General features: G+C 37.4%; 1 protein-coding gene across 1 annotated transcript in view; it reads left to right on the top strand.

The window, feature by feature from the left end:
- The first annotated feature begins 153 nt into the window (after positions 1 to 153).
- Positions 154 to 12,500, top strand: part of LOC143026779 (major facilitator superfamily domain-containing protein 6-like) — a 23,115-nt gene continuing 10,768 nt past the window's right edge. Inside the window, exons 1-2 of the mRNA XM_076187551.1 lie at positions 154 to 199; positions 9,141 to 9,800. Of these exons, the coding sequence (XP_076043666.1) occupies positions 154 to 199; positions 9,141 to 9,800 (706 nt within the window). The remainder of the gene's footprint in view (positions 200 to 9,140; positions 9,801 to 12,500) is intronic.

Raw genomic sequence — 12,500 nt, 5'->3', positions numbered from 1 at the left:
AGATAGATAAGATAGCAAAAAGTGAGAAGATAAAGGTTGAGTGTGAAGGAAAAGTTAATTTTTCTTGATGAGCTGGTCTGGCCACGTCGGGAGAATGTGGGGAAACAGGCTGACAATGTATAAAAGAGCGTTGTACGAAAAAAAAAAAACATCATGAAGAAGACGGAAGAAATGTGTAAAGGCATGCATGACGTGGAAGGTAATAACGTAGCAAAAAGAAAAGAATATATATATATATATATATATATATATATATATATATATATATATATATATACACATATATATATATATATTGGAAACTAGTATGCTATAACACATTTGTAAATGTTCACTTTAAACTCACTATCGGAGAAATAATAACGGGAGTAAAGGGAAACTGTATATTTCGACTACTATCTGTAGTCCTCTTCTTGTAAGCATTCTGCTGAAGAGGACTACAGATAGTAGTCGAAATATACAGTTTCCCTGTACTTCCGTTATTATTTCTCCGATAGTGGGTTTATAGTGAACACACACACACACACACACACACACACACACACACACACACACACACACACACACACACACACACACACACACACAGACCCACACACACACACACACATATATATATATATGTATATATATATATATATATATATATATATATATGCTAAAGAGATTGTAGTGTCTCGCTGGCGAGAACAAAGTTTCTAACCTCGAGGACAAAATATGGACGAATGGCCTCCCCCACTCCTGGTCATCTCTCCTTTGTTTCCCAAGCCCCTTAGGACCTGAACTACTTTTTTTTTTTTCTTTCGGGCGCTAGGAGCCATGACCAAGTGCTCGCCCGGTCCCTCGGTTTTTCCCTCTGAAAACCCCGATCGGATAAAGAGAGTCACGGGCCAGGAAACCAGAAGCAAAAAACTCTGAACCAGAAATGGCTTTTCTCGAAAAAGGTTATTACAGATTGCGTATTGAAAGTCATATTGGGAATAACAAGATGTGTCGTTACTGGTTTTAAGAATAACAGGTAAACAGTGAATCACCATTATTGAGATTTCAGATAATATTGTAAAATATATCATAAACTAAAGACCTTAATGCAAATATGTATATATTTCAATCTGTTGCTTGCGGACGACACTGCGCTTGTAGCAGGATCAGAGGAGGGATTGAGGAAGTTGGTGACGGAGTTTGGGAGAGTGTGTGAAAGAAGAAAATTGAAGATAAATGTGGGTAAAAGTAAGGTGATGAGATGTACAAGGGTAAAAGTGGCAGTAGACTGGAAGTGAGCATTAAGGGAGAGCGACTGGAAGAAGTGGATAGTTTTAGATACTTGGGTTGCAAATGTGGCAGGAAAGGGTGGAGTGGAGGTGGAGGTAGAATGTAGATTGAGAGAAGCGAGTAAATGCCTTGGTGGATTAAAAAGTGAAATGAGGAATAGACATTTGGGAATGGGTGCTAAGAGGAGACTGTATGAAGGAGTGATTGTGCCAACAGCACTGTATGGGGCAGAAACATGGAACATAAGAGAGGAAGAGAGAAGGAGTTTGAGATGAGGTGTCTGAGAAGTATGATGGGGGTTACTAGGCTGGATAGAGTGAGAAATGAGGTGGTAAGAAGGAGAACAAGGGTGGTAAGGGAGTTGGGAGATAGGATTGATGAAAGAGTATTAGGATGGTTTGGACACATGGAAAGAATGAGTGAAGAAAGACTAGTAAAAGAGGTATGGAAGGCAGATGTGGAGGGAGTGAACATGAGGGGGCGTCCTAGGATGAGATGGATGGATGGGGTGAAGGGGGCTTTGGGGAAGAGGGTAATGTCTGTTGAGGAAGGACGGGAGAGGACAGAAGACAGGGGTGAATGGAGAATGGTTGTATATGGATGATGCTGTGATGCATTAGGTGGAATGGGTGGGGGGATGGGGGGGTGAGGTAGTATGTGTGAGCAAAATTTGACGCAGCCCGAAGGGATTTCTCTCCGCGTCCTCCTTTTTTGCATGGGGGGACGGAGAAAGGGGGTCGCCGATTTAATGAAGCGTCCTTGCTGTGGATGTGCTGTGTCTTGCGACACTGCCTCTGACCCAGGGCAGTGGACAAGTTGCAGGGATGACCCGTCATCCAGGAGGTGCTAAGATAAGAGGGAGGGTGGAGGGAGGTGGAGTGTATTTAGGGATGGAATGGGTGGGAATGGTTTTATGCCTTTTTCTTTTTGGCTACCTCCCTTGTAAGAGGGAAAAAGCCTTTGGTATATATATGTATGTATGTATTTATTTATCAATTATTTCATTCATTCATATTTTTGTCTTTTCATTTATTAATTTATTTGTTTGTTTATCTATTTATTCCTTGATTTATTTATTTTTTCTACTTATATACTTCATTTACTTATTATTCATTCATGTATTAATTCACTCATGTACTCATTTATTCATTAATTTACTTATTCATTTATCTATTTTATTCATCTATTTTCTTTTTTTGGGCGACAGTTAGGAACTTGGGTTTGAAATCCGTCATTCCGAAAGATCACTTGGAAGTATTTGTCCGACTGTGAAAGAATTAATAATGATTAGTACGTGGAAACCCGCAGCCCCTCAGCTGCTGGCAACGATCTTTGGGTCCCCCTTTAGGTTTCTCTGTGAAGAAATGTTCACGTAAAGTCTGTGTTAAATTAGTGTGAGATTGTCTCCATGTCACCCACATATAGTAGTAGGAGGGTGTCAACTCTCCTTAGCCTAAGCATAGACTGAGACGCAGGCGACACAGACGACACAGACGACACAGACGACACAGACGACACAGCACATATTTCCTGTTGCTGAATTGAAGTACAGGATGAACCACTCTCTTATCTTAAAATGTTTCTAGGTGCGCTACCTCAGTTTGCGCTAAGGCATATGTCGAAAGATGAGGAAAACATAGTCAAAGTTGTTACACTGGTGGAATGATCTTGGCCCCGGTCCGATGATGATGATGATCGAATGTCAGCCTCTTGGGGCAGCATTTCATGGTGGAGGTCAATCCCCCCCCCCCACACACACAGAAACCAAATGTTACACAAACGGTTATTGAAAGGTTGTCAAATGCCTTCCCTATCTTACCACCGTGGACAATTTTGATATGTTGCAAACTTTGAGTAAACGTTTGAACGGTGGTTTTGGTATGCTACAAACCTTTCATCAAACGTTTTTTTTCAAATGTGTATTCACATACCTCCTCCACCTTACCACCGTGGATAATTTTGATGTGTCACAAACATTGAGCAAACATTTGGACAAATGTTTTGGTATGCTAAAAACCTTTCATCAAACGTTTTATTTTTCAAATATACATTCACATACCTCCCCTACCTTACCATTGTGGACAATTTTGATATGTCACAAACGTTGAGCAAACGTTTGGACAATGGGTCTGGTATGCTACAAACCTTTCATCAAACGTTTTTTTTCAAATGTATATTCACATACCTCCTCCACCTTACCACCGTGGACAACTTTGATATGTCACAAACGTTGAGCAAACGTTTGGAAAATGGGTTTGGTATGCTACAAACCTTTCATAATTTTTTTTTCTTTTTTTTATGTATATTCACATACCTCCTTCACCTTACCACCGTGGACAATTTTGATATGTAACAAACGTTAAGCAAACGTTTGGACAATGGGTTTGGTAAAGCTCAGTTCATAGCTCAGTTCATAGAACCACGTCAGGAGCTTCAGCTTACAGATTGGGAGGCAAAATTAAACGAAAGGCCTGTAGATCAGATGTGGGAAATATTTCAAAATACGCTCACTAAGATGATTCAAACTTACATTCCTTTTAAGGACAGACGTCCCCCAAATCAGGCTCGCCCAAAGTGGCTCGACAAAGAAACTGAAAAAAGTATTGCTAAAAAGAGACAGGCTTATAAGAAATATAAGTGCTCGGGTGCATCTAATGACTATGAAAGTTATGTATCAATACAGAGAGATTTAAAAAAGACAATAAGAAAAAGAAAACGACAATACGAAATGAACATCGCTGATAAATCCAAGGAGAATCCCAAAGAATTCTATAGTTACATTAGAGATAAAAAGGTTGTTAGGAATCACATTGGTCCACTATTATCTGCTGACGGTCAACTTGAATATTCAAATGAAGGAATGTGTAATATCTTAAACAATTATTTTAGCTCGGTATTCGTAAACGAAACACCTCAAAGTGAATTCCAAACTGAAACCTGTGAAAAGTCTGGGGTAAACTTACTCACTACGGTAAATATAACAAAAGAAACAATTAAAAGGTGTATAGACAAACTCAAAGTTAATAAAACACCAGGGCCTGACGGTTGGCATCCAAGAATCTTAAAGGAAATGAAAAATGAGATTGTTGTTCCATTAGAAATTATTTTCAAGAAATCCATCATATCCGGAGATGTCCCAAGAGAATGGAAGCTAGCTAACGTTACTCCCATATTCAAAAAAGGTGACAAAAAGAAACCAAATAACTATAGGCCTATAAGTTTGACTTCGATCGTAGGAAAAATAATGGAAACTATCATCAGAGATGATATCGAATATCATTTAGAAAGTAAACGTTTGATAAATGATAGCCAGCATGGTTTCAGACGGAAACGTTCTTGCGTGACTAACTTACTCGAATTCTACAACACAGTTATCTCGAAGTATGACAAAAGAAACAATATAGATTTAATATATCTAGACTTTGCAAAAGCTTTTGATACCGTCCCACACGAAAGACTACTTACTAAATTAGCTTTGCATGGAATAAGTGGTAGCCTATTAGGTTGGACTAGTAATTGGTTGAAAGGTCGAAAACAGAGAGTTGTTTTAAATGGAAAAACTTCTGGATGGAAAAATGTAGCAAGTGGAGTTCCTCAGGGTTCCGTTCTTGGGCCACTTCTATTCATAGTATATATAAATGATATAGACAATGGACTAAAATCTACTGTTTCCAAATTTGCTGATGATACAAAACTGTGCGGAGTGGCAAATGATCACTCAAACCAATTAGATATTCAAGAAGATTTAGATAAATTACAGCAATGGTCTGAAAAGTGGCTAATGAAATTTAACACAAGTAAATGCAAGGTAATGCACATAGGTAAAAATAACAGTAAGTACGATTACAAGTTATTTGGAAATTCGTTAACAAAAGTGGATAGTGAAAAAGATCTCGGCGTAATTATCAGTAACGACCTCAAATCATCCAAGCAATGTATTTCAGCCTCTGAGAAAGCAAATAAGATTCTGGGATTGATTGCGCGATCTTTTGATTTCAAAAGTCCATCACTCATTAACAAGCTATATAAATCGTTAGTTCGTCCACATTTGGAATATGCTGTTTCCGTATGGTCACCGAATCTCATTAAAGACATTGACAGACTGGAAAAAGTACAACGGCGAGCCACAAAACTGATTCCAAATATCAAAAATAAATCATACGAAAATCGACTTAAGCACATGGATCTGTTTTCCCTAAAAAAGCGTAGACTCAGAGGTGACTTGATACAGGTCTTTAAGATTTTAAAGGGAATTGACAACATCAAAAGTGACCAAATTTTCACATTGAATGAGAATCAGACAAGAAACAATGGTCTCAAACTGTCCGGAAATAGATTCAATTTGGAAGTAGGTAGAAACAACTTTGCCAACCGTGTAGTTAATGAATGGAATAAACTTCCTGCACAGGTAGTGCAATGTAGTTCAGTTCGAAGCTTTAAGAATCATTTAGATAAATACCTAAGTAAGATGCTGTAATGATTATAATTTATGTTATATTATTTGTTTTTGTTTTGTTATAATTTGTCTGTCTGATTTTCATTTATTATTAGTTATATGTCAATTTATAATCATTTACTATTTACCTTTTTGTTTGTTATTCAACTATATCTATGCATTTATTTATGTATTTTATTTGTTATTTTTACATTACTATAGTTTTTTTTGTTTTTTTTTGTTTTTTTTTTGCATCCGACCTAGATATGGATCAAAAGGTCTCCTGTCGGCATGCTCCGCCTTTGTAATCCTTTGTAATGCTACAAACCTTTCATCAAACTTTTTTTTTTTTCAAATATATATTCACATATCTTCTCTACCTTACCACCGTGGACAATTTTGGTAAGTCACAAACTCTGAGCAAACGTTTGGACAACGGTTTTGGTAAGCTACAAACCTTTCATCAAACGTTATTTTTTTTTTCAAATATATATTCACATAGACCATACATAAAGAACGCTGTCTATATAGTTTTAGTCATTTTATTCACATTTGAGACAAAATAATACTTTTTCTTTCAAAGTTTGTTAAAAGTTGGTTTAAAGTTCGTATTGCATACTTTTCTTAGCATCGCATGGCAGGAGAAATTTTTAATCAAAATTAATTTATTTTGTTATTGTATTCGACTTTACATTGATAGATTTCCAGTATTGTAGTTATTATACATACTTTTCACATACCTTCAACTAACGTTTGCTAAAAGTACATAACCATTGATTTCTGGGGGGGGGGGTTGAGAGTGTTGATAGGTTTTGAAAACGGGTGTAGGGAGATGATTCTTCTTGACGTCCATCTTGTAGATTTGTCACTTACAGGTACCCAGCGCTTGTTCTAGTAACAGGGATCAAGCAGTATAACAAGTAAAGAAAAGTGGTCCCTCTGTTTAGATCCACCTCATGTCAAAAAGCGAGCCCTTGGCTATGTAATCGAGAGAGCAGGCGAGGATAGAAGACTGAGAGGAATATTATGGGGATGGAATGGGTGGGAGTGGTTTTTATGCCTTTGTTTTTTGGCTACCTCCCTTGTAAAGTGGAAAAACCATTTGGTATATGTATGTATGTATGTATGTATGTATGTATGTATGTATGTATGTATGTATGTATGTATGTATGTATGTATGTATGTATGTATGTATGTATTTATGTATGTATGTATGTATGTATGTATGTATGTATGTATGTATGTATGTATGTATGTATGTATGTATGTATGTATGTATGTATGTATGTATTTATGTATGTATGTATGTATGTATGTATGTATGTATGTATGTATGTATGTATGTACGTACGTACGTACGTATGTATGTATGTATGTATGTATGTATGTATGTATGTATGTACGTACGTACGTACGTATGTATGTATGTATGTATGTATGTATGTATGTATGTATGTATGTATGTATGTATGTATGTATGTATTTATGTATGTATGTATGTATGTATGTATGTATGTATGTATGTATGTATGTATGTATGTATGTATGTATGTATGTATGTATGTATGTACGTACGTACGTACGTATGTATGTATGTATGTATGTATGTATGTATGTATGTATGTATGTACGTACGTACGTACGTATGTATGTATGTATGTATGTATGTATGTATGTATGTATGTATGTATGTATGTATGTATGTATGTATGTATGTATTTATGTATGTATGTATGTATGTATGTATTTATGTATGTATGTATGTATGTATGTATGTATATATGTATGTATGTATGTATGTATGTATGTATGTACGTACGTACGTAGGTACGTATGTATGTATGTATGTATGTGTGTATGTATGTATGTACGTAGGTATATATGTGTGTATGTATATATGTGTATGTATTTATGTATGTATGTTTGTATGTATGTATGTATGTATGTATGCATACATGTATGTATGTATGCATACATGTATGTATGTATGTATGTATGTATGTATGTATGTATGTATGTATGTACGTATGTATGTATGCATGCATGTATTATTACTTTTATTTTTAGAAGAAAATTCTGATTTGAAACTCTTAATTGTATTTAGCCCGAAATTCACCTAAGAAGAGTCGCTCCCCCCTTAAAAAAAAAAAAAAAAAAAAGAATCAATAAATATGCTGGCCAGTTCTGTGTTGTCATGACCTTCCAGGACGGAGACCTCGCAGAAACTGATTCCAAGTACTAAGCTTACTTTCGTCTGATCACTTGGTAATCACCAAAAAAAACAGAGTGCGCCCACGTCTCTAAGTTTTCTTTCAATTTCCTTCTTTACTCTTTTCATTTCATTATCGTGTCTATGACTTACAATCCCACGCTGTGCCACCAGAAATGAGCATTTCTCGTTTTGCAATAGTGACTGTTGGGCTCAATTTTCTTTGACATATAAATTAACACCTTAACCCTTTGTGCTGAGGTTTCCCTTCGGTTGTGTGTGTGTGTGTGTGTGTGTGTGTGTGTGTGTGTGTGTGTGTGTGTGTGTGTGTGTGTGTGTGTGTGTGTGTGTGTGTGTGTGTGCGTGTGTGTGTGATTCACCTTGGTCTTTGGATCACGTGTTGGACTCGTGATCGACAGCTATTTCCCTCCCGGAAGAGAGCTCAGAGCTCGTATGACCGATCTATGGGTAATGCTATGACCTTACACGCACACACACACACAACTCCCAGCCCACGAGAGTTGGAGTAACGACTCGAACCGCAGCGATACTGAAATAATTTCAGGCCTGGGCAGGATTCGAACCCAGTATCCCCGGTACCGCCGTACTGACAGTCTGGGACTCTACCAACCACGCCACCGAGTCGTGTGTGTGTGTGTATATTTACCTAGTTGTATCTACCTAGTTGTATCTTACGGGAAGGGTGAGCTACGCTCGTGGTGTTTCGCCATCTTTGTGTACATGTGTGTGTCTATATTTTAGAAATAACCAATGCCTCTGTCCTTTTGAAATATAGTACACTGGCAAGATGGTGTCAGAGATATTAAAAGAAAGATTTCAAAGAGTAACAACAAGAAGAAAAAGGTGATTAAAATTGATCAGCATTTTTTCTTTTTGACAGTATTCAATGATGCATCACTGGCCTTTTTGATTAATAGTAAAATTCATAGAGTATTGCCTCCATAAAACTTATGTCATCAATACCCTATACATATATCTAGGTAAACATGTGCAAAAAGTGTTAACCAAAATGTAATGTGTGTGTGTGTGTGTGAGCATTCACGTTTATGGTCTGTCGTAAACAGATGTCTCGTTTCCTTAGAACAGTGGACATTGAAAAAAAAAAAAAAAAAAAAAAAAAAAAAAACACTATATATATATATATATATATATTATTATTAAATAAATGCGATGTATTTTGATTTTGCTTTACTTCTGTTTCAGGAAATGCCCCTCTCACGATATTCTTGGCTCTGATTCTTCGGCAACGTGGAATATCACCTCTGGGCATTGGTATCATCTTTACTGTAATTCGACTCTCGTCCACCATTATTGGCGGCCTTTTGATCACTCTGATCGATGTTCTGAAGGCGCATTGCTTCTTGTTCTTGCTCTGCAACTTAGCGACGCCTCTGGCTCTGTCTGGGATATACTGGACACCGTACGTAGTCACTGAGGTGTGTCTCGTGTCCGAAGAAAACTCAACGCTTTCTTGCGAAAACGTTGCGAGTTATTCCTTATACCGATACTCCGAAGAAGACTTCGATGCCTTTGAGTACCTGAACAGAACATTTACTAAAACCAACGAGAAAGAGGACCTATCCAATGATACTGGTACAGTATTCCAAAACCGATCTCAGATCGGGATCCAAAGGACGTTCCAGGACACAGGAACACTGGAAGAAAGAGAAACTGGAAAGACGAAGGTCAGTGGCGATTTTCTGGAAGATAAAGGCAGAACCCAGCGGGAGGATGCACAGCTGACAGTGCCTCGCCTCCTGAGGTCACCTGGGTTCTGGTTCATTGCTGTCTGCACCTTCGTTGCTAACACAAGTTCCTTCATCTCCAGTAGCCTCACAGAGTCAATATGTTTTCGCTTACTGGGTAAGTAATCCATGATTATGTTCTAAAACGAACCGCAAAGCCAATAAATATTCTAATTGAGAGGTTCCCGACCTATTTGCTCATAGATCACCTCATCGCTAGAGACCTCTCACTTATGTTATACTATTTATTAATCTCTCAAAGATCCCTATCGTATCCCTCACTCATACGTTATTATTTCTTTTGCTTTTGAAGGACCATCACATTTCATTATCATTATGGGGACATTCATTCAGGAATGAAATCGTCTATCATCTGCCATTTGTTGCTGGTTTTTGGTCTGCAGACCCCCTTCGAATCCACCGGGGTCCCTCAGGGATCCTAGAACTAGAGTTGGGGTCCATTAAATTAGACCTCTCATTTATGATACTGTTGTTGTTGACTATCATTTACAACAACCGCTTCTGTTCTTATTGACAATCTCGCGCTATCGTCGTGCGTTTTCTGGTTTCCGGTATCCAGACTTTCTTGAAAACCTGATGTGGACCCTGAAGGCCTCCAAGACTGGGTTTGTAGCCGCTTTTCAAAGGTACGAAAATGGACACATTAGCATATTCATGAACGGAATTCGTATAATTTCGTCTCTGCTGATATGTGAATATGACTTTATGATATAGCCATTCTTGTGTATGAAGGTGCATGATACAATAATGGTCACACACACACACACACACACACACACACACACACACACACACACACACACACACACACACACACACACACACACACACACACACACACACACACACACACACACACACACACACACACACACACACACACACACACACACACACACACACACACACACGCACACACACACACACGCACACACACACACACACACACACACACACACACACACACACACACACACACACACACACACACACACACACACACACACACACACACACACACACACACTATGATGTGGCTTACTGAACCTGATCTGACCAGTATAACGAGTCTAAGATAACTCAAGATTATAAAACTTAATCCATACCTAGCCTGTGGCAGCGTGCCCACAGTGAGAGATACCATGTCTTGTCATTCACTTACAACATTAATAGTAAGAAGCAAACAAAACTACTGGCGATAATTGTGCATCCATATTGAATATATATATACATATATATATACATACATATACATATATATATTTATATATATATATATACATATATGTATATACGTATGTATATATACATATATATATATATATATATATATATATATATATATATACAAACAAAAGTACTTTGTTCCAACTTTTCGTTTGGGCGCGGTCCCAAGGATGTACCTTCTCTAAGGAAATGTGTACCGGTATGGAGATCATCCAGATTTGTCTAGGTGAAAGTGGCCGACGGGTCAACTAAGGGCTGAATACTATAGTCCCGGACAGGGAGGAGGAGAAGGCGAAATTTCTTAATCTTCTTACTACGTCAACCTTCTCTAAACTGATTAAAATAACCTGACAACAACTAAAATGAAATCTTCAGCGAACGTAGCCGTAGCGATAGACGTGATAGAGGGACATATTTGTTTTTATAGTTTATAGATACACGGAAACGCTAACTAAACTGCACATACAGTCACCATATTGCTGAATAACATTTAATTGTTTAGTTATTGATAAGGACAGACGTCCCCCAAATCAGGCTCGCCCAAAGTGGCTCGACAAAGAAACTGAAAAAAGTATTGCTAAAAAGAGACAGGCTTATAAGAAATATAAGTGCTCGGGTGCATCTAATGACTATGAAAGTTATGTATCAATACAGAGAGATTTAAAAAAGACAATAAGAAAAAGAAAACGACAATACGAAATGAACATCGCTGATAAATCCAAGGAGAATCCCAAAGAATTCTATAGTTACATTAGAGATAAAAAGGTTGTTAGGAATCACATTGGTCCACTATTATCTGCTGACGGTCAACTTGAATATTCAAATGAAGGAATGTGTAATATCTTAAACAATTATTTTAGCTCGGTATTCGTAAACGAAACACCTCAAAGTGAATTCCAAACTGAAACCTGTGAAAAGTCTGGGGTAAACTTACTCACTACGGTAAATATAACAAAAGAAACAATTAAAAGGTGTATAGACAAACTCAAAGTTAATAAAACACCAGGGCCTGACGGTTGGCATCCAAGAATCTTAAAGGAAATGAAAAATGAGATTGTTGTTCCATTAGAAATTATTTTCAAGAAATCCATCATATCCGGAGATGTCCCAAGAGAATGGAAGCTAGCTAACGTTACTCCCATATTCAAAAAAGGTGACAAAAAGAAACCAAATAACTATAGGCCTATAAGTTTGACTTCGATCGTAGGAAAAATAATGGAAACTATCATCAGAGATGATATCGAATATCATTTAGAAAGTAACCGTTTGATAAATGATAGCCAGCATGGATTCAGACGGAAACGTTCTTGCGTGACTAACTTACTCGAATTCTACAACACAGTTATCTCGAATTATGACAAAAGAAACAATATAGATTTAATATATCTAGACTTTGCAAAAGCTTTTGATACCGTCCCACACGAAAGACTACTTACTAAATTAGCTTTGCATGGAATAAGTGGTAGCCTATTAGGTTGGACTAGTAATTGGTTGAAAGGTCGAAAACAGAGAGTTGTTTTAAATGGAAAAACTTCTGGATGGAAAAATGTTGCAAGTGAAGTTCCTCAGG

Source organism: Oratosquilla oratoria, chromosome 7 (genome assembly GCF_046742065.1).
Source record: "Oratosquilla oratoria isolate Oo_2021 chromosome 7, ASM4674206v1, whole genome shotgun sequence".
In the NCBI taxonomy this organism is placed as follows: domain Eukaryota; kingdom Metazoa; phylum Arthropoda; class Malacostraca; order Stomatopoda; family Squillidae; genus Oratosquilla; species Oratosquilla oratoria.
This window is presented reverse-complemented; position numbering and strand designations above follow the sequence as displayed.